This window comes from Hyaena hyaena, unplaced genomic scaffold, assembly GCF_003009895.1.
Source record: "Hyaena hyaena isolate Hyena2069 unplaced genomic scaffold, ASM300989v1 scaffold_140, whole genome shotgun sequence".
In the NCBI taxonomy this organism is placed as follows: Eukaryota; Metazoa; Chordata; class Mammalia; order Carnivora; family Hyaenidae; genus Hyaena; species Hyaena hyaena.
The window spans coordinates 1,488,999-1,513,095 of record NW_024080772.1 but is presented as its reverse complement, the minus strand read 5'-3'; the positions used below and the strand labels follow the sequence as shown (position 1 = coordinate 1,513,095).

Here is a 24,097-nt window from a genome sequence, read left to right as displayed (position 1 = left end):
AAGGAACATTTTCTTCAAAAATGAAGAAAAAATAAATAGCCAATGAACCAATGCTTCAAAATCCTGAGGGAGAGCTACTTTCAACCTAAAATTCCCTATGGTCAAGCTATAAATTAACTGTGAGGATACAATAAAGGTGCTGGTGGACAAGCAAAATCTCAGTAAATTTACCATCACACACTTTTCTTAGGAAGACACCAATATGTGTGTTTCACAAAAAAGAGGAGAGTAACCCGACAAAGACAAAAATGGGATCTAGGGAATAGGGGTTCCATCTGGCGAGAGAATTTTCAGGATGATAATGCAAGAAAATCCCAGGATCCTCGCTGTTCAGCAGACCTTGAAAAGTGGCTGAGAAGTCCTCCAAGAAATAAATATAACAGAATAACTGATGTGTCCAAAATAACAAGCTACTGTGAGGGTCAAACGAGCTAACAACAGGTATATACAAAACTATAAGCAAATGAACAAGGAAACTATAAACCCGAGTTTTGTTCCAAAAAAATAATAAAAAACCTAGTAGAGCAGAGCACAAGGATCATCTGTAATAACATTTAAGTATTCATAATGCAAACAATGAATAGCCCTTCATCAAAAACTGTGATGGGGCACCTGGATGGCTCAGTCATTGAGGGTCCGACTTCAGCTCAGGTCATGATCTCACAGTTTTTGAGTTCGAGCCCCGAACTGTGTCAACTATGCTGACAGCTCACAGCCTAGAGCCTGCTTCGGATCTATGTCTCCCTCTCTCTGCCCCTCCCTGGCTCCTGCCCTCTCAAAAATAAACAAACTATTAAAAAAAAAAAAAAAAAAAACTGTGATGTAACAATATTGGGAAAATGGAGAGCGGAAAGGGGAGAAGGCAAGAACTAAATCCTCATCTTCCACAGCAGAAGTCAACACATGGTCCCTAAGATGGTACACAGACTCCATCAACAGCAGCAGAGGAAAGCCAAGAATGAAGCTGGGAGCACAATACCGTAGGAGACTGTAGTGTGTATGAGAGCTCAGGCTCTGACCCAACCTATTTCTTGTCTGTAAAACAAGAATAGAGCCCACCTCACAATGCTATCATTAAATACAAAACTGGGTAGAATGCACTGAACAGAGCCTTAAACATTAGGAGTTCCTACATGAAGCACCTGACATAGTGAACTTTCATCCAGGCAGCATTTTAAAAATACAGTTGTGTGGGCCCCCACCCCAGGCCAAGTGGATGAGAATATCCACAGGTGTTTCTGACAGTCATCGGGGAGGGGGGAACTGCTGCCACAGGTAAATGGAGACAAACACGGAACCTCTAGGCAGATGACTTATTCATCTGCACCACCCACCCCAAACCTTCCTTCAAATTCTAAATCTCTATTCACACCCCATCTGCTAGGTCTTGCCTTTCATGTATTATTTCAAATTCAACTTGTTTAAAAACTCAAAAACCATTTCCCTCTTCTGGCTATGATTTCTATGAATTGTATCACACTACTTGCCTAGTAAGTTCACAAAATGGAAGACAGTTACATTTAACTCCTTTCTGTCACTTAACACCCCCCTCCAGGGTCCCCAAATGTTCTTAGTTGCTATCTTCTTCATTCTTACTTCCCACATCCTACACTTGAACTACCACAACCACCTACAATCTTGCTTCTGTGCATTTGAACCTGCTCCTTTCCATATACTCTGCTCAGTGCTGGCAGATCACCTTTTCCTAAAGCATTATCTTGGTGACTTTATTCCCAAGACATGACCTTCAGTGGATCTCTCCTGCTTACAACATAGAACCCAAAATTCCAAAAAAGTAGTTTTAATATAGTAGAAAAGCACTGCACCAGAATTCAAGACAGCAGGATAAGAACCCCTTCCCTGCCACTTATTAGCTGTAAGGCCACAGCCATCATTATCCTTCTTAGGGTCCTCATCTGCACAAGCTGAACTAATTTAACACTTACTGAACACCTACTATAAAGCCTATCACAGGATTAGGTGCTTGAACTAGAAGAGTTGGTTGAGATTTTTATCTATAACAGCTAAGCCCAGACTCTTAAGATAATTTGGCCCATATCCTCTACTCATTATTCCCTAGTAAATAAATCCTATCTTCCACTTCTCTTTCCCCAACCTTTGGTCTTGCCATCTCCCCAGCTTCCTTTCCCCACCCTCTTCTATTCAAATCTTACCTCTCCCAGAAGGCCCAACTGAAATCCCTTCTCTTCCACCAGGCCTTGCAAACACTATTCACCTCATGTGACCAGTAATACTTGCTACCTTATGTTCTCTCTTGTGCAGTTATTTTACTCTTGTATCATTTAATGTTTATGTACTAAATCTTGCATGCCTGATTTGATTTAAAGTTCCTTGAAAAGTCTACACTTTGTATTGGTCACTGGTATCTACATTCCCTGTGTCCAATATCAGACTTTACCTACAGCCAAGAACACAGTCTTGATTTATCAAACTCTACTGTATTTCCAACAGTAACCAAGTCACCCCTCCAATACCATGGAACCATCAATGTTACTCACCACTTTACTTTGCATGTCTGTGTATTCCACTCCACAATATGTTTATCATCTGAACAACTATACAAACAGCCATTGTCTTGATGCCACTGTATGCAATTGACCTTGTTGTCATGTCCACCACTCTATGGATCAAAAAAAAAGAAAAAAATTAAAAGAAAAAAACCTCATCTGATAGAACATAATTACATCCTAGAATCATTACTAATAGTTAACAGAAAAGACAGATGTTAACCTAACTAAAAACACCCTAACCTACATCTATCTATTTCCAACATCAAAAATGAGATAAATCAGCTATAAATTCATCAAATGTTAACTTTCCCTTCTCTGCTGGAAAAATATACTTTCACATCTTAAGTCAAAAAAGGATGTTAGTCCTAAACGCCACTTGCCTTTCACAAGAATGTCAGCACTACAGCAAGATAAAATACTACATGTATAGGGGCAAAAAGTTTACTTCAGGTAAAAATCACATCTAGTCAAAACTATCCTTAAAAATCCCTTTTTAAAAAACTATCAAAACCATCTCTCAGTAAAGAAATCATTGTTTCTTCATGTAAACACTAAATATCTCTTTGTGTTAAGGAAGATACCATACAAACAAGAGTTTAAACATACTCAGCATAGCAAGATGCTCGTTCACTTAGAAGCTCCAGGAATGGTCACATCAACTAGGGAAGAGCAAGTTCAACTCTCCCACTCACTTTACACACATTCCAGGACAAACTCATTCAGCAGAATAAGGTGCTAAATCATCTACACTGTAACCAATTACGACTTTCACTCTACTTGAATTCACATGATTTAAACGAATACACGAATCACCATCACATACATATGTAAGCTAAGGATAAAACTCAAAATCACTATTTCTATTACAATCGATTGCTCCTACCTCAAAAGAAAAATAGTTTTAAATGTTAAGTTCAATGGCACTTGGGTGACCTAATCAGTTAAGTGACTGACTCTTAAATTTGGCTCAGGTCATGATCTCACAGTTCATGGGACTGAGCCCCACGTCAGGCTCCACAGGCTCCACACTGACGCCACAGAGCCTGCTTGGGGTTCTCTCCTTCTCTTTCTGCCCTTCCCCTGCTCATGCACAGGCACCTTCTCTCTCAAAATAAATAACCTCAAATAAATATTAAATTCAAATACTTCCCTTCACTAATATGAACTATCCACTCAAAGAACTAAGTTCTTTTTTTTTTTTTTTTTAATATTTTTTATTTATTTCTAGGAGAGAGAGAGAGACAGCGTGAGCAGGGGAGGGTCAGAGAGAGAGGGAGATACAGACTCTGAAATTGGCTCCAGGCTCTGAGCTGGCAGTCAGCACAGAGCACGACGCGGGGCTCGAACCCACGAACCGCGAGATCATGACCTAAGCGAAAGTCGGACGCTTAACCGACTAAGCCACCCAGGTGCCCCTCAAAGAACTAAGTTCTATACCACAGACACATACACAAAGAACTGGTTAAGTGTCCAACTCTTGATCTCATCTCAGGACATGATCTCACAGTTCATGAGTTTGAGCCCCACATTGGGCTCTGCACTGATGACATGGAGCCTGCTTGGGATTCTCTCTCTCCGTCTCTCTGCCCATCCCCCACTTGTTCTCTCTTTCTCTCTCAAAATAAACATTAAAAAAATTTATTTAAGAAAATAAAGTTTTCAAATTTAATAATCCAAGAGATATAAAGCAAAACAAACTAACATTTTCAGTCTGTCCATCTAGCAATTTGTTTAGCATTGTAATACCCATACTAATAAGGTCACAGAAAAAAATGGCACTACCATACATTGATAGGAGCTAGTACACCCTTTTGAAAAACAATCTAGTAACTGTACATTTGTTCATTCACTTACATATTCAACAAACATTTACACAATACCAATTACATGCCAGGCACTGCATTAAACACTTACAATATACTATTACATTTAAATCCTAATAAAAGCATGCAAGATAGGTTATAGAATACCCTTTTAAGAAATGAGAAGTTAAACTACTTATCCCTGACCATGTAACTAAAAGGATTCAACCTCAAGACAGACTAGGTCCTGGGGGTGCCTGGGTGGCTCAGTCAGTTAAGCGTCCGACCTCGGCTCAGGTCATGATCTCACGGTTTGTGGGTTCGAGCCCCATGTCGGGCTCTGTGCTGACAGACAGCTCAGAGCCTGGAGCCTGTTTCAGATTCTGTGTCTCCCTCTCTCTCTGACCTCCCCTTCTCACACTGTCTCTCTCTCAGAACTAAATAAAACATTTTAAAAAAAAAAAAAAAAGACAGACTAGGTCCAAAGCCTGATACCTTTCTACTTTACCGTATCATCCCAAAACTCTTACTCCGACCTACTTGGTTACTTTTTAATAAACCCATTCCCTGGTAAAGTTGTAGAGAGGCTCCTGGGTGACTTGGTCCGTTAAACTTCTGACTCCTGATTTCGGCTCAGGTCATGATCTCATGTATTATGAGACTGAGCCCCACATCAGGCTCTGCACTGACAGCATGGGGCCTGTTTGGGATTCTCTCTCTCTCCCTCTCTCTCTGCCCTTCCCTCCACTATACACGCCTACACTCTCTCCCTCTCTGAAAAATAAACTATGAAAAAAAGATTTATGTATAATCCCATGAGATACCAAAATGATCTAAAAAGGAGTTGTCGGCTCCATCAGCGTTATGTCCACAACCACAGCAGCTGAGTAAAGCAACCATCACACTGCACAGGTGGCTAGGGACCTGCTCACAAGACTGATCAAATCAAAGGACGGGCTCCCAACTAAAGTAGGGTAAAAGCCTATGAAGATCACACTTGACTTGAAAAGGAGGCAGGAGATAAGGGAGATGCCCTTCTTACTAATTATGCTTCTAAATGCTTTAACTGCTTTAATTTGTTTTACGGTTGTGTTTTTATAATCTTTTTTTTTTTTTTACAAATAGTTTATTGTCAAATTAGTTTCCACATAACACCCAGTACTCATCCCCACAAGTGCCCTCCTCCATGCCCATCCCCCCTCCCCCCCATAATCTTTTTTTTTTTTAATGTTTTTCTTTACTTCTGAGAGAGAGAGAGAGAGAGAGAGAGAGGGAGAGAGAGAGAGGGAGAGAAAGGTAGCATGAGCAGGGGAGGGTCAGAGAGGGAGATACAGAATCTGAACAGGCTCCAGGCTCCGAGCTAGCTGTCAACACAGAGCCCAACGCAGGGCTTGAACCCACGAACCGTGAGATCATGACCTGAGCTGAAGTCAGACGTTTAACCGACTGAGCCACCCAGGCACTCCATGTTTTTATAATCTTTAATATGAAAATAAGTAACATACTTTTAAATGCAGATTTAAAATCAGACAAAATGTTTTTATCTATCAAATCAGCTGGGTTTTTGTTCATGTTACTGCTGGATTATTTTTCAATTTTTTTTTCAATTTTATTTATTTTGAGAGAGAAAGACACAGCACAATTGGTAGAGGGGTAGAGAGGATGAGAGAGAATCCCAAGCAGGTTCCATGCTGCCAGTGCAGAGCCCAGATGTGGGGTCTGAACTCATGAAACCACGAGATCATAACCTAAGCCGAAACCAAGAGTTGGACACTTAACAGAGCCACCCAGGTGTCCCGATGTTACTGCTGTTTTAATAGGAATATTCAGTGATGGAAATAATGCTATTGGAATACAGGCACAGTCTTTTCACTGCTGATACAAAATTAGAAAAACTCTTCTAGAAAGGTGTATACTATGCATAAAAAGCCTTAACATTAAAACCCTTTGACTCATTAATTACAGGTAATTCTGGGAATGGAATCATGTAAACAGATTAAAAAAAAAGTATTAGATGTCACCTTAACAGTCAGTAATAGCTAAATTGCCAATGGGCTTTCCAATTTAATGGGATTTTAGGCAGTCACTGAAAATGTTTGTAACTAGTTCTTGACAAATATGAAAATTGCTCATGTTGTAATTTTTAAAAAATGTTTTAATGTTTATTAATTTTTTTGAGAGAGAGCACAGCAAGGGAAGGGCAGAGAGAAAGGGAGACACAGAATCCGAAGCAGGCTCCAGGCTCTGAGATGTCAGCAAAGAGCCCAAGGCAGGGCTCGAACTCAGGAACTACAAGACCATAACCTGATCTGAAGTTAGACACTTAACTGACTAAGCCACCCCAGTGCCCTGCTCACACTGTAATTTAATGGGAAATATCAGGATACGAAATAAATAAGCAGAACTCAACTATATTTCTTAAACACATACATAAAAACAAATACACAATCTATTAAGCATCTCTCAGTGTTAGATATAAGAGTAATTTTCTTTTTCTCTTTTGAATGTAATGTAGTCCCAAATTACCTGTGGAGCACGTTACTTAAAAGAGAAAGGAGGGTGCCTAGGTGGCTCAGTCAGTTAAGTGTCCAACTTTTAATTTCAGCTCAGGTCATGATCTCATGGGCATTAAGTTCAACCCCCTGGTTGGACTCTATGCTGAGCGTGGAGTCTGCTTAAGAGATTCTCTCTCTTTCTCAAAAAACAAAAACAAAAACAACCAAAAAACATTAAAGAGAAAACAAGAGCGCCAGAGTGGTTAAGTCAGTTAAGCATCCAACTCCTGATTTCAGCTCAGGTTCATGAACCTCAAGTCAGGTTCTCGACTGACAGCAGGGAGCCTGCTTGGGATTCTCTCTCCCTCTGTCTCTGCCCCTCCCCCACTCACACACACTCTCTCACACTTTCTCTCAAAATAAACAAACTTTAGAAAAGCAAAATTAGGTCAAAGAAAGAAAAAACACTGTTTGATTCACATATACAGAAAGCATTCCTATAGAAAGAGGAAAGTTCAGAGAACACCAAAAACATAATGTAATAGATGATGTCTGAAACAAAGTACGCTAACTCACTGTCCTGTAGTGCCAAACTCTTAACTTTGCTCTGTGAGAGACCACATTCTTGCTTTGCCAGCTGCATGGCCAGTAGGCTCCACCAATAAGCCAGAGGGAGACAAGGCTGGAGGAACAACAAGGGACTTGTTCCTTCCTGTCTCCTAGAATACATCAGCCCAGCAAATCTTTACCCCTGGACAGGACAATCCTTTTGGCAGCAGCTGAACACAATATGCAATTTTTCCAACCCCTAGAAATCTAGTCTCCTCCCCTCCTTTCAGAGATCCTGTCCTCAGAGATCTGTATCCCAAGTCCATGAAGCCACTCCTTCTCAATAGACAGCAGCAAAGAGAGCAATACCTGCTCCTTAAAGGTCTGAGTTGCAGCAATAATCCCACTGCCTCCTTTGTCCTCTGGCCCTGGAAGCGGTAAGCTCTTTCCTGCAGTCACTATCTGTGATACCTCGAACTTTTTTACCTTTATTTTAAAACTAGTCAACGGTTCTTCGTATTCTGACGTATAATGAAGTTTAAGTTACCTGTTACGGCCATTAGCGAATATCACTGTTCACAATTTTAAATGTGAGGGCAGAAAAATGTCCCTACAGTACAGATCCTATTGCAATATTCTGAACTGTTTTGTTTTTAATAAATCTCTAATAGTTTCTCCATCATCTTTTATATATATGTCCGCGCAAATACACATATCTATACTTACTATCAATTTACTGTGTAATTCTCCTTTTACTGTACTGTATAATAAAACACTACCAACTGCTGTACCAAGAGCCAACAAGTCAATCTGGTTACTCGTTCCTATAGCTTCTGATTTCCTTTTTTTCCTCTGGGGACTTTCCTGGGGAGAAAAAAAAGAAAAAACAATTTTGTATTTCAAAACAAGAATCATTAATGGATAAACACAAATGCCCACTAGCCCACAAATGATATAGGACTGCTACCAAATGACACTTTACTTAAAGATGTGGGGGAAGGGATTCATTCTTAAATGCGTTCTCACTATTTAGGGAAAAAACTATTCCAACAGAAAGAAGAGCTTGTAATTCTCTGTCCCTGCCCCCTACCTCTCTGGAAGGAAAGGAGCAAATAAGACAACTTGGTATGCTCTTGGTATTCTCTAGAAGGTCCACATGGCCTCACTGCTGCTTTCACTTCTCAGAAATGAACCCACTCCTGACAGGTCCAAGCAGAGATTACAGATCCACTCCCAAGCAACCAACACTTCCCCTTTTTCCCTCATCTTTCCTTGTGTTCCAGCTTCATTCCCAGGAGGGCACTCTAATGGTTTTATAAACAAACACTTATTTCAGTTCCAGTCAAAAAAATCGTTATTAACAAATGAGTAGCTCATACCAGAAGTTGTTCTAGTGTGTGAGAATTAGGGTTAGTCTAAAAGTTCCATGCAGTCTTGGTGATCCTAGAGGCACAACTTTCAATCTAATGTCTAATGACACAAGACTTCTTGGATTTACTTCAAAAATAATACTAATACTCCCATCCGTCAAAGAAAATCAATGAATACTTCACATCAAAGTATATTTATAATGCTGAAAATTTATTTCAGAACTTCTCTTCCATATGTTCTTTAAATTAAAGCTTACCTGTACTTTAGCATAAAATGCTGAGAAAGCCACTTAATATAAAACATTGTTTTAATATAAACCACTACAACTGGGAAAAAAACATTTTCTCAACAATGCAAGATCTTTGCTCTACAACAAAAAGCAGCAGCGCAGGATACATAAAAATTTGCCCCGAAAACCACCAACGTAAACTATGATGTTACAAATACATAAAAAATATCAAGGAGTACATTTATAAAGCACTTTCCCTTTTTTTCTTTTAGTTATCTTATGGGGATACTATATTTGAAGAATTTTATTCATTTGAACACTTAGGTCAACAAAAAGCAAAGTAACATTTTATGTATAGAAAAAAAAATAGTACTTTTTGCAAGTCCTAAGAAATATGTCTACATTAATAAACCCGAAAAATAAGTTACATTTAAAAGCCAAAGTATAAAAAAGTCTGATGGTCTTATCAGTAATATTTAATTTGCTTCAAACATTGAAACCTTAGTACAAGAGTTGTCCTAGGTCCTACCTTCAGTTAAATGTCTAAAGCCAAGTCTGAAAGATCCCACAAGGCAGATATGGTTTCTGTACAAGGTTATGAACACAAACACCTATTTCAGGCAGGGGGAGTGGGGTATACTGCAGATAGTATACTAACCTCTCATCAGAAAACTTTCTGCCCCTCATCAGAAAACTCTTCTCTGAAAGATTCTACAACTTATTTCTCCAACTCTTGGTTTTCCCAAATCAATTCAAAATTATCCACACTGAGGTTCCTACTGTATGAAATATATGCTGGCCCAAATATGCACATTTTCTTTGCATATATGAATTTGCACCAAAAAGCACAAAGAAGTTTTAGAAATTAAACACTAACATATTCAAGGCCCTAATTTCCCTATCAACAAAATCTGTTTTGGGGGAGAAGCAAGCAGAGGCAAGTGGAGAAGCATCTACAGAACCTATGCCCAATTTTGAGGACTACTGGTCTAAACCTAAATAATAACACAAGTAACACATCTCAAAGAACTACTGACTCATGCATATCTTCTCTGAGTTGGACGATCTTTTTAAAAACTCACTTCCAAGTTAGCAGGATGAGCATGTCTGAACAAGTCAACCAGATAAGTTTATATAAGCAATGTGCATTTTAGTGAAATCTACTATTTTAAATATTACCCCATGACCAAATATTCCTGAAACCAAGAATTTAAAGCTAAGATTTACAGATTATGATACACCTTTGTCAGTATTTTCTTTCTGAACCTGTTGCTCCTGTGATCAAAAACTTCAATGACTCTCCAGAGAAATCAATATAAACAACTCTGGCATTCAAAAGCCATCTGCAATTTGCCTCCAAGCCTTTTCCAACCTTATTTCCAATTCCCTCTTTACATTACACTAATCATTAACGCTTTCCCATTTTGTTTCTGTTTTTCCCCTGAACTTGGAGGGGTCTGTTTCTGCTCACTTCAATTTTCACCTGGTTAAAAATCTATCCATGCTTCAATGTCCACCTCAACTCTCATCTCTCCACAAAAATCTCTTCTTTCCCTTAAGGCCCACATCATACTGTGCTCTGCATTACAGACACTGTACATCTGAAATGTCCATTTCTTCCCTGATGTCTCAGTCATACTCAGTTTTACTTCCTCTAAAGTGCTTAACACAATGTCATATGCACATTCATTATACATATAATTATATAAAGTAATGAAAAGAGTAAGCTAAAACTTTAATTCATATTTGTGATTGGAAAATTGGAGTTCCTGGAGATACCAGGAGTGAAGACCCAAAACATGTGATTTCTTACAGTCTTTTTCAATATGAAAGTCTGACTGAGCTAAACAATAAAGAGCAGCAGCAGTCTAAAAAAGTTTATCAGCATTTGATCCACAAGGCAATAAAAACACTGGGTGAGAATGTCAACAGTTTATGTGCATGATTTATAAAATCAAGGCAGGGCAGATGTGAAAACAGAGGGAAAAAAGCACATCTATTGATGAGAAGTCTGAATTTGATCAATTAAGCAATGACTTTTTAGACCGAGATCCCAGGGTAAGAAGAGCTTACACAGAAGCCAGTACGCACACTCATAAAATACATATATGTCAGTGAAACAAGTTCCAGAAAAAACTTATCCTTTCCCATGCAAAATACACTCTGATGGTCTATTTCATTTTTTTAGCACTATCACAACCCACTAACGGATCAAAACTATTTTTGAAAAATTCTGACCTCCAAACATTGAAAATTATGCCAAAGTTTCAACTTTCATTCTGCTTAGTCTCCTATACCTTTTCTTGGCCTATCTTAACATCATTTCTCTGGCAAATGTTTACATTTCATGGATAACAGTGAATAAAATGTGTGCATTTTACATGTAATTATATGCAGTCCTTATATCAAAAACACTTAAATTCTAATACACAGGAACTTCTATTCCTGTCAACAGGTTCTAATCTGCAAACTTTACCTTTTTTTCAAGTTTAAATATGGAGAGACCCTAAGATAGAGTATCATACAGGAACACAACCAGACTGTACTACCATCTCCAAGGGATGAGAATGGGAATACTCAGCTCAGATTCTTGCTAGAAACGTTCTTAATGGTACTGTGCTTGCCCCGTCTAATGGCTGAAATCCATGTGTTTTGTTCAACAAGCACTAAGCTGTGTGAGATCATTTTAACTGCAGAGATAGCAAAGTAGCATAAATACATTTCCTATGGTAGCTAATAGTCAACACGGTCTGTTTCTTCAGGGCTGTACACCAGCTAGGGAAGGAAAAGTAGAGTAGTTTGAGAGATTTAAGGAGGCAATAAAATAGCAGGGTCAGTTACTAGGTGGCTCAGCCACTTCCTCTGTGGCTTTGGCATAACATCTCAGCCTCAGTGTACACACATACACCTGAGGAACTGTAAAAACAGCACCCAGCTATAGTCCAATAGTCTGTTTTCTTGCACTTTTCTTATCATCATTAGAGGTCCTCTTCCCCCAGGCTCCATCAACCAAATCAAATTCTCAGCTACATAACATCTACAAAAACCCCCCCAAAACTACTGTGGCATAAATGTGAAGTATTAGAATCATGTGACCAAGAACAAGAAACAGCAATCTAATTTTTCTAAACACTTAAGAAATACAGCTTTAACTCTTGTTACCCAAGCAACCCAGCACCAACTCATTTTTCTCCACTCATAGCAGTAATATCACCAAACTTTGTCTTCAGGTGGCAAACTGCCAATTACTGAACCGGGTACAGGATACTCTTACAAAATAACTTGCACTGAGGAATGGTAGTAGTAAATCATAAAATGGGCCCAAAGATCATGCAAACTGAATCATTCAATAATAACAATTAACATTTACTGAGCACATACTAGAGCAGTCATCGAATTCTCTGAAGACTCTGAAAGATGTATAGCATAATCCCCACCTAAGGTTTGGGTACCAAAAATGTTAAGGTGCTGGGAACACTGGCTTCAGAACAGCATCCATTTCAAGCCTCATACACTAGTCCTCAAAGACATAAGATAGAAGGGTTTAATATGATGTGAGTATCTTAAAACTTAAGGGACAAAGATCATAACCCAAGGTCCTGGGAGCAGAGACTGAAGCAACTGCTACGAATCACTCTCCATTTTTCTAGCTTTAAAAAATCATGTGACTTTATCATTTTATCTCAAAATATATGTGCATATTCAAGAAAACTGCTTCTCCCCTTTAATCTTCAAGTACAATTGATGTTCCAGAAGGATGCATTCCCAATATGATAAGGACTAGATGTCTCTACATTCCTCCCAGTTCTCAATTCCACAACTCAGGATACAGGGGTACCGTGCAAGAAAAGTGGACCAGGAATCGGAGTCCCTCAACTCTAGTGGCCACCATCTCTTCTTTGGTTATTAAAGCTTTGGTGAAGACACTTGAATTTTCTTAGTTCTCATTCGAGTTTAAAAATTTTTATTTCAACACATTTCATAAAGTTGTGTGGCTAAAACAAGAGCATACAGATAAAAGGATACTGAAACCTATAAAAACTCGTAAGTAGCCAATCTCTCATTTTTCAATGAATTCTTCCAAATTAGTGACCTGGTCAATGTGACCAAAGCCATGTTCAAGTTGAGTCCTGGATATGAAACCAAATCCAGATATTGTTCTACTTCAGAGTGGTATACATACTCTAAAACTATGATTTTCAACAGGAAATTTACAACTATGCCCAAGTTTTATTCCTGCGGCATAGGATGTGACTTAAAACAACAGAAAAGCAAAAGGGGGGGGGGCAGCAAATTTTTGCCAACCTAATATTAACTATTTGTTGTAGATAATGGAGAACTACGCTCTAAATACCCAAGTTCTAGTTCTACTTTTGGTTTTTTGCAAGTTGCTTAATTTTCCAGAGCCTCAGTTTTTTCTTCACAACCAAGGCAAAAAGTTAAGTCTTTACCTGCCAGCGCTAACTATATAAACATGAGATATTAATAATAACCAGTGGTTTCAGCACTTACACTATTCTAAATGCTTATGTGTTATTAAACATGTTCACCTTCATAACCATTCTATGAGATGGGGTACTGTCACCCCTGTTTTACCAATGAGGAACCAGAGGTATAATTACTACTGAATTACTATGAAGCCAAACCTAGATTATATGTAAGCAGTAGAGCTTGGATCCATGCATCCAATCGTTGCTCCAGATTCTCCCTCAGCATCAATACTATCATCTCTTTATAGGACCGTTAAAATAGAAATATAGGAAATAATTTTGAAAATTAAACAGACTGCTGTAACTTTAACAATGACGACTATGATTTTTTTAAGAGTCCGAGTTCACCTTAAAAGCTCTTAAAAAGATTTCAATAAGCAACTAAAAGACACTTCATCTATTAACTCTGAAAAGCTATCTTAAGATCTGAAAAATACCCAAACATACTCATCCAAAACATCGTTAGATATACCCCTACTTTCAACCTAAAAATTTAGCAGAAAGTTCCTCCACGGTAGTCAGATGGAGCTAAAAATCTGTCTTAAATACTGGCTTTTGAAGTTTTACACATAGTGTCAGCTAAACACGATACCTGAGGCTTCCAAATCACATTAGAACGATTCGGTTTGACTACTCTATTCCTGCAGTACCCACGTGCATGTGAGTTAGAGTAGACGTAGGCTAGTGACTCAACGGTGAGTGGCATCTTACCTGAGTTGGAGCCCTAACAGTGGAAAAACCTTCCCTAACTCGTCAGTGTCCCATCTAAGAAAAAGTTCACCTGGATTCACATTCATTAAACTAAACCGGCCACTTCAATTTACCTCCACATCCTATAATAGACTTCAGACTTGATTAAAAAGGGGTGTATGAAGGGGAGAACTGAGGTGTTAAAAATAAAAAAGCATACAGTTTCAAACTACTGAGAATGGAAACAAGCCTGGGAAAGTCAAGAGTTTCAAGAGTGAGAGTCCCACACACTGGACGTGAAAGAGAACACGTGGTGAGCCTGCACCCAAAGGTGGGGGGGGGGCGGGGGGTGTCCGGAAGCAAGGAAACAGACTTAGTCCTTCCAAATGCCTAAGGCAAAGCCGATGGGCTAGAGGAATCGGAAGAGTAGTATGTATAGTCCCAAGGAGGGGCTCTGTCAAAAGCCAGGACACTGAAGAGCACATGTTGATGCAAGAGACTTGGCAGAAGGAAACCGCCCTGGGGGACCGGGGGCCTACGCGAACATGGCGGCCCCGGCGACAGCAGGGCGCGGGAGCCAAACCGCAGGGAGCCAGTCGGTAGGACTCCAGTCTACGACCCGTCGGATCCAGCCGCGCCCTCTTTCGCTACCCCGCGGGCAGGCCGCACATGGGACTGGCGAAGTGGATGGAGTCCGCGCTGCCGCCGCGCTCTGTGCCTCCTCGCCCCGGGCCTCGCAGGGCCGCGCGGGATGCCGGGCCACGCGCCGCCGGACCGGGGGTGCGCTGAGGCTGAGCCCGGGCGAACGCCCGCCCCCCACCGTCCCGCCTGCTTTACCTTGGCCTGCAGCCGCGCTGGCGCCCAGGCCAGGCAGGTGCAGGTACCGCTGAGGTGCGCGGAAGGCACGTACTCTTGGTGCAGCCTATTGTTGGCTGTCTCCCACACTCGCAACTGACCGTCGGCAGACGCCAAAGCGAAGTAGGCCTGGTTCAATGGGGAGAATGCGCAGGGAACCCCTGCCGGGGACAGGGGGTCGGCAACACCACCGCCGCCCGCCGCCATTGCTGCCCTGGCTCCGCGGCAGCCACGTGTTCGTCTGTGCGCAGGCGCACCGGCGCGGGGCGGGGCCTGGAGGAAGGAAGTCGGGCGGAGGGAGCGCAGACAGCTGAGGGAGTGGCTCTTCGCGTCTCCAGCAAGCGTTGGGCGGACCCGGCCTGTGAACGGTGGCCCGGAGGGCCCAATGCTAACTTATACCGGGAGGGGGGAGGGGATGTGTGGAGGGACGTGACTGCAGACTGGAGAGCAGGACAATTCCTTAAAAAAAAAAAAAAGAAAGAAAGAAAGAAAAAGGTTTGAGTTTGTTTTGGTTTTTTTTTAAATAACATGATTGAGGGGCGCCTGGGTGGCTTAGTCGGTTAAACGTCAGACTTTCGCTTAGGGCACGATCTCGCGGTTCATGCGTTCGAGCCCCGCGTCGGCTCTGTGCTGACTGCCAGCTCAGAGCCTGGAGACTGTTTAAGAGTCTGTGACTCCCTCTCTCTCTGACCCTCCCCTGCTCACGCTGTCTCTCTCTCTCTCTCTCCTAGAAATAAAGAAAACATTTAAAAAAAATTTTTAAAAATAATAAATAACATGATTGAACTAAATGTTTAAAAGAAATAATCACTTATAACTCCATGATTGTTACATATGTTTTCATTTTTTCTTATCCACTTCCAGGCTATAATCATGTGCACACATAGCACGCACAATTTATTCAGACATCATAGTGTAAAAGTAATAGTAGAAGCTGCTTATTTCGTCAGGATAAATCCCATGTTACTACATCAAATAATAGACAATTTGTAATGACTCCAGAATATTTCAACAAATCAATGCATTATGATTCAAGAAATGCCAGATACTATTCAGCCCACACAGAGCTTATTGCCTAGCAGGAAAGACAAAAACACCAGGGATATAGGGAGACTCTGAAGCTTTTACAGCCAAGGAGTGCCACGGTAACATTTGCATTTCAGATTAGGAATAACAAATTTATCTACATTTCTTAAAAGGCCTCCAGGCCTCTGGATGGAGACCTTAGAGGGGCAAGAATGAAAGCAGACGCACAATATAGAAGGACAATGGTGAGTTGGACTCAGATGAAAACAGTAAAGGTGGGGAGAATGACCAAATTCCACATATAATCTGAAATTGGAGCCATCAGGTCTTTCTAAATGATCGCAAAGGGTGAGAAAAAGACAAGTGAAAGTTGATGCTAAGGCCTGAACAAACTACCAAATGGTGATTCCATCAACTAGATTGGGGAAATGGGTTTGGCTGGAGTGGAAATCAAGAGTTCTGTTTTGGACAGTTAAGTATGATATGCCTCTTATATCTCCAAATAGAGTTGTTTAGTAGGAGCTGGCTATAGAAAAAGATCACAGAGAAAGAAGTTTGGATGCATTAGCATACAAATAATTTTTGAAACTGTGGGACTAGTCAGAACATGTTGGGTACAAGTACAGATGGAAAAGAAAACAGCCCCAAACTGTGCCAACCTTTAGAGATCAGGGAGGGAAGGAAGATCCAGCAAAGCAGATAGGATGAAAGCCCAAGAGAATGAGATAAAAGCTGAAGTATAGAGCTGAGCAACGAAGGAGGAGCTGGATTTCTAACTAAGCCATCTTTGAGTACAAACAATTTAACCCAATGAGATTACAGAATTCATGTCAATGACCCTTCAATACCCAAAATATTCCTTGACCTCCTCCTTTTCAATGATCTTGGCTTCTACCTTACTTACTCCCATGGTCATGTCTCAGACCTTATCATTACAATAACTGCACCTCTATCATAATCTCAAATTTCCCACATCACTCTCTAACCATTAACTCATCTTTCCAGCTTGCTCCCTCTAGCTCCTTGATGGCTGCTCATCCCTCTTAATTTATCTTTTTATATTTTTTTAATTTTTAAAAAACTTTTAAATGTTTATTTTTGAGAGAGAGAAAGAGACAGAGACAGAGTGTGAGCAAGGTAGAGAGAGAAAGAGACACAGAATCTGAAGAAGGATCCAGGCTACAAGCTTCCAGCACAAAGCCCAACATGGGGCTCAAATCCAGAAACCATGAGATCATGACCTGAGCAGAAGTCAGATGCTTAACCGGCTTAGCCACCCAGTCACCCCCTTAATTTATCTTAAACTCTATCATTATAACCCTCAAATCCCTTGCCTCTTTCCCACATTATAGTCCTTCCATGGTAAAACTGCAAACCTGGCAAAATCTAACTCTTCACCCAAAAGCAGCTGAAAGTAATTAGAGAAAAGTCACAGCCACCTATTATGATTCTTATGCACTTCAAATTCATGGTCAGAAACTTCATATGGGAAGTCAATGCTGCCAGGTTATCAATTGTTCCCTAATCCATTCATACTTCCACTCTCCTAGAAGCTAATTCCTATCTTCTCCTACCATCTCAAAACTCCTCCTACCTCTTTGCTCTCAGTGACTTTGCTTCCATTTCTTGGGAAAAGAGAAGCAATCACAAGAGAACTTCCACAAGCTCCCAGTACCACAAACTCTAACTGACCTGTGTTCCATTACTTCTGGCACTACAAGTAAATTGTCCATGCTCCTAGCAAAGGCCACGTCTCCACATAAATTGTAGATCCCATTATTCCAAAAATGCTTTCCTCTCTCTACCAGCATCACTCTTATTTCTCAACTTAATCCTTATCATCAACATATAAACATGCTGTTATTTCTTTCTTCCTAAAAACTAAAATTCCCTTTACTTCACTTCCCTCTACAGGCACTGTCCCAATCTTTTCTTTCCTTAAAAAAAAAAAAAAAAAACTAGTCTAATTTTCTTAATCTCTCTCCTCTGATTTCTCTCCTCCAATGGGATTTTCATTCCAATCCATCCCATCACTACACCAAGATTCTCAGTAAAGCCACAGCACCCTCTACATTGCTAAGTATGTGTCCATTTTACATCTGCATCTGATATGACTTATCATTAGCATGCTTATCTTCCATGACATCACACCCTCCTGGTTTCCTCTTGCTTCTCTGTCTTCTCTCCTGGATCTTCCTTATCTCCCATTCTATAACATCAGGATGTGGGGGCACTTCCTTACCTGGGCATGTGACTTTCCAGAATAAAGAGTACATTTTCCAGCTTTCTTTGCAAACTGTGAGGCCATATGACTATAGGCCAGTACAAAAATGTCCTTAAAATGATAGGGTATGCTATTTTTTATTGCTTCTTTTCTTCTTAATTCCTGGAACTCAAATGTGATGGCCAAAAGCTAGAGCATCCATGATGGGGTTTGAGGAGAAAACAACATGCTAAGAATAGCAGAGCAGCAAGATAGAAGGAATAGAGCCCCTGAAGCATGATATATGCCCTGGACCACCTCCTCTGGATCTCTTTTATACAAGAGAAAATTAAACTACCATGCTGTTTAAACTACTATATTTTGGGTTATGTCATATGCAGCCGCACCTAATTGTGCTCATTCTTTTATATCCTTTGCCTCAGCTGGCCATACCATCAACTATCCAGTTAGTCACTAGAGAAAGTTTAGAAATCAGCCCTGCTTATTACCCAGTCCCACATCTCACTTCTACCCAAACACACATATCTGATCAATCATTAGATTCTATTTTATCTCTTAAATAATTCTCCATTCAATTTCCTCATCTCTATCCCATTCTACCACTTCTGTTCTTATCTAAGCTTTATATCTCTCACTGGAACTGCCACCACTACTTGTATTGGACTCCCTTTATCCATGCCTGTCCACTATGACCTTTGTAGATTATTAACCTGGCCCATTCCACTTCTTTACTTAAAACCCTCCACAAGGGCACTTGTGGGGATGAGCACTGGGTGATATATGGAAACCAACTTGACAATAAACTATTAAAAATAAATAAATAAACCCCTCCACAAACTTGCTGGCATCTACAGAAGAAACTTTATGCCGTTTAATACATATGGATTACAAGACAATCTGTAATCTGGTCCCTGTCACTCTCCCCAACATCATTACTTACTATGGATGATCTCAAACGTCATTAAACCCTGACCTGCTTCTGGTTTCCTGCCTTTATCATTCTTGTTAGAGGTCCTGCTCTTTTGCTCTTTCTATAATTTAGGCTCTTCTAATCCTCTCTCTGCCCCAATTCCAGGCCTTCATTGAACTTACTAACAATTCAACTTTTAACTAACTATTTTTATTCTAGAAAGTGATAGATCCTATCAGTCTGTAATCCATAACAGAATATTTGCAAATCAAGTCAGCAATATATAAAAAAGATTAAATACCATAATCAAATGGGATTTATCCCAGGAATGAAAGGTTGCTTTAACATTCAAAAACCAATGACTGTAATATACCATGTTAACAGAATAAAGGTTTAAAAATACATGATAATCTTGAAAGATAAACATTTTTTGATAACAAAAAAGATTTTAACAAAATCCAACACCCATTTACAATAAAAAAAAAAAACTTTTAACAAAGTAGGGACTGAAGGGAATATCCGCAATCTGATAAAGGGAATCTACAGAAAACCCGTAGCTCACTTCATACTTAATTATGAAAGACTGATGCTTTCTTCCTTTTTTTTTTTTAATGTTTTATTTATTTCTGAGAGAGAGAGAGAAAGCGTGAGCAGGGGAGGGTCAGAGAGAGGGAGACACAGAATCTGAAGCAGGCTCCAGGCTCTGAGCTGGCTGTCGGCACAGAGCCCGACGCGGGGCTGGAACCCACAAACCATGAGATCATGACCTGAGCTGAAGTCAGACGCTTAACCGACTGAGCCACCCAGGCGCCCCTGATGCTTTCTTCCTAAGACTGAAAACAAATTAATGCTGCCTATTCTCATCAATTCTATTCAATATTTTACTGAAGGTTCCAGCCAGTGTGATAAAGTAAATAATAATAATAATAATATCATCCAAATTGGAGAGGATGGAGTAGAAGTATTTTTATTCACAGATGACTTATAGAAAATTTCAAGGAATTCTCAAAAGATTCTAAAACTAATAAATCAATGTAGCAAGGTCTCAAGATACAAGATCCATATAAAAATCAATGGTATTTCTATCAATGGACAATCAAAATTAAATTGAGGATGGTTCCATTTGCAAAAGCAATAGAAAGAATAAAATATCTGGGGGGAAATTAACAAAAGAAGTTCAAGACTTGTATTCTAAAAAGTATAAAACATTGCTGAGAGAACTTAAAGGAGACATAAATAAATGGAAGGACATTGCATATTCATGTATTGATAAACTCCGTATTGTCCAGATAGTAATTCTACTCAATTTGCTCCATAAATTCAATAACCCCTACAAAAATCTTAGCAGGAATATTTCAGTGTTTATTTATTTATTTTGAGAGAGAGTGTATGTGCAGAAGGAGCAGAGAGAGAGGGAGAGACAGAGAGAAACCCAAGCAGGCTCCACACTGCCAGCACAGAGCTTGACACAGGGCTCGAACTCACAAACCACGAGGTCATGACCTGAGCTGAACCCAAGAGTTGGACACTTAACTGACTGAGCTACCCAGGCGCCCCTTAGCAGGACTTTTTGTAGAAACTGATAAATTAATCCTTATATGGAAACGCAAAGTGAAGCAATTATCTAAAAGAAAAATACTCCTACTACCTGACTTCAAAATTTACATTAAAGCTATAGTATCAAGACAGTGTAAGAACTTTTAAGATGTGCTCTCTTGTACTCTCTTAGCAACTTTCAAATATGCAATATAATATTATTAACTATTGTCACCATGTTATACATTATATCCTCAGGATTTATTTATTTTATATCTAGAAGTTTGTGTCTTTTGACCTCTTTCAATTGACTCCTTCCATTTCTAATACACAACAATAAATCCTAGAGGAGTTTTACAGAATCCAGATTCAAGTTCAGCAGCAACTCGGAAACAAATGAAAAAGCAACAGAAAAGCAGTTATATTCTCAGATTTAGATAGTTTATGTTTTACTGAAAATCAGTTTAAAAAATCACGAACTTCAGCAGCTCTAGTAAACGTGAAGTACACATAGAGATACAGAATAAAACACACAACTATTAAATATATTTGGACCACATTTACATGCTGAATTATTTAGTATAGGCTTCTAGGTATCAGGGCTGCTGTTTTTCTCATTTCCTACTTTTTTTTTTGTTTATTCAACAAATATTTATTGAGGGCACATTGTGTTCCAGGCACTATGACAGGCAATGGAATTATAATGATGAGTTAGACACAGCCCTCTCCACAATCTTATCCTCTAACTTTGGAAGTGGTAAACAAGCAGTGACTTTATTTAATCTGACGCTCACCATAGGGGTTTGGTCTAAAGACAGGATATTTACCAGGAGCACAAAGGAGAGGCATTTCCCCCGTGTTTTGGAGTTATCATAAGCCACCATTCTGGTGAGGTTGATACCTGAAGGATGAGGGAAAATTATACGAAAGAGAGGAAAGAAGCACACGCAAAGAGGTAGAGGAGAACATTCATGGAATTGGAACTAGTGGTCTAATTTGACTTGAGATGTTAAAATGTCAGCCATCAGCCACAGTACTTCTTGAAAGGTATTTGGGCTTTAAAGTAATTGTTTGACTAAATGCCACTAGAGGACAGTGTCTTTGTGGCCTTAATAAATTTGAGTTGATGATGCCTCATACTGTCAGAGAATAGTTTCAGAGTGCAGGCTGACAGTTTCCCAGGGAAGACAAAAGGAAAAGGATAGCCAAAAATAGAAAGGCACACATAGTGACCTTTTTGAGAGATTAAATGCTCTGAAAGATCATCAATAAATAAGGATTAATTGTATTTTTCAACATATGTTAATGTATTTCATTAGATGTGTGTAGGACAAAAAATTTATCAGTCTTTGTTTTTTTGTTTGAGAGAGAGAGAGAGCGAGCGAGCAGGGGAGGGTCAGAGAGAGAGGGGACTCAGAATCTGAAGCAGGCTCCAGGCTCCAAGCTAGCTGTCAGCACAGAGTCCGACACGGGGCTCGAACCTACGAACTGTGAGATCATGACCTGAGCCGAAGTCAGAGGCTTACCCTATTGAGCCACCCAGGTGCCCCTACATAGTGTCTTATTCAAATAATAAAAAAGGGGTGCCATTTGCTTTTTACAGTTTATCTTAGAAATCAAAGGTATGTAAATTTATTTCCCATAGTCTGTCAATATATCTTCTTTCCAAGTCCTACCCCTTCTGAAATAACAGCCAAATATAATTTAATCATATTTAAGAGATAATAAAGGAGGAACAATAAATTTTAAATCCATTAGTAGGGCTTAGGATTCAGACAGTTCCAACTCCGGTCCTCACTTGGCAGTAATAATAAAAAGATTGGTCATAAAATCTGTTTCTAAAAAAAACTTAGGTGGGTGCCTCGGTGTGTCAGTTGGTTGAGCGTCCAACTCTTGATTTTCACTCAGGTCATGATCCAGGGGTCATGGGCTTGAGCTGTGTGTCTGGCTCTGCACCGAGTGTGGAGCCTGCTTAACATTCTCTCTCCTCTCTCTCTCTCTCTCTCCCCACCCCGCCCATTCTCTCCCTCAACAAACAAAACAAAAAACTTTCTTAAGAAACAAATCAAAACAAAAAAAATCAAACAAACAAGTCAAGAACAGAAGTGAGACATACAGTTGGGCTGGAGGGAGAGCAGTTTATTCATTTTTAGGACTGAAAGAGAGAAACTTGATAATAGAGTCTGTAGTGGCTGATTTAGAAAGCACAGTTTAGAAAGTCTTAATTTATGTCTTTAAAATTAATAAAAAGACTTATTTTATCAAATTGAAACTGAATTCATAGCCCTTTTAGCGTATTTTGACTTGAACTCTAAATTCAATTGTAGTGTTGACCACTTTTTGAGAACGGGTGTTACAGTACAAAGAGCATGGACTGCTGAAGCAGGCTGACCTAGATCAGAAACCCTGTCATGTCGCTTGTCAGCTTTGGGACCTTGCCCAAATAATTTAATCTCCCTGGGTCAGTTTTCTTACGCATAAAGCAGGAATGCTTATTTCTCACACAGTGTTGTTGTAAACTTAAATAAGTAAATATCTAACATGCTTGGTATTGTTAAACCCTCAATAAACTTTTGCCAACTGAATTAATAAACAAATTAGTGACATTTAATGTCAAAGTAGACTTTGGACTCCAAAGATAACCTTTTCCTGGTTTTGTATTGGCTTTAGGATTAAATACATTTATTTTTATTTAATTCTTTTGGGGTAGGGTGCCAAAACCTGGAATAAATGATTTTTAAAGAGAGCCAATAAAAAAGAATCCAAAAATCCAGTCGATGCTTTTTTTCTTTCCTTTCCTTGTGTTTTGTTTTGTTTTTGGCTTACCCAACAGAAATGTATTTTCTCACAGTTCTGGAACACACAGGTCACGTTGTGGGCAGCTTTGGTTTCTCCTGAGGGCTCTCTCCTCCGCCTGTAGATGGACATCTGCTGCCTGTCTTTAGCTGGTCTTCCCTAAGTGCCTGTGTTCTAATTCCTTTTCTTAGAAGAACACCACTCACCTTGAATTAGGTGCCAAGCTAATGACTTCATTTTAACTTAATTATTTCTTTAACTTTATCTCCAAATAGTCACATTCTGAGGTACTGGGGATTAGGACCGCACTATGTGAATCTTGAGGGGATTAAATTCAGCCTCTAATACCCCTCTACCCTACAACCCTGTTTTAGCATTGACCTTTTCCCCCTTAAAGACCTAAGTAGATGATTCTACTTAGTTTTAGGGGTGGTCAAATAATTAACTGTTATATTTTAATTATTAAAAACAAGTCTGCTAAATAAGCACACAGTGAATACTATCACTTTAATCGGCCCTTCGGGACTCCGTGGGCCTGGGGCAGGCATGCACATGGTCAGAGCCCAGTCCGAGGGACTTGCTAGGATTGGTAT

At 39.7% G+C, this 24,097-nt stretch overlaps 1 protein-coding gene across 1 annotated transcript in view; it reads right to left on the bottom strand.

Annotated features, from left to right (window-relative positions):
* WDR43 (WD repeat domain 43) overlaps positions 1-15,239 on the bottom strand; it is a 46,606-nt gene extending 31,367 nt beyond the window's left edge. The window contains exons 1-3 of the mRNA XM_039238459.1: positions 14,995-15,239; positions 8,104-8,241; positions 2,520-2,641 (exon numbers count right to left, since the gene is read on the bottom strand). Coding sequence (XP_039094390.1) covers positions 2,520-2,641; positions 8,104-8,241; positions 14,995-15,219 — 485 coding nt within the window. The 5' untranslated portion in view covers positions 15,220-15,239. The remainder of the gene's footprint in view (positions 1-2,519; positions 2,642-8,103; positions 8,242-14,994) is intronic.
* Between the last annotated feature and the right edge of the window lie 8,858 nt (positions 15,240-24,097).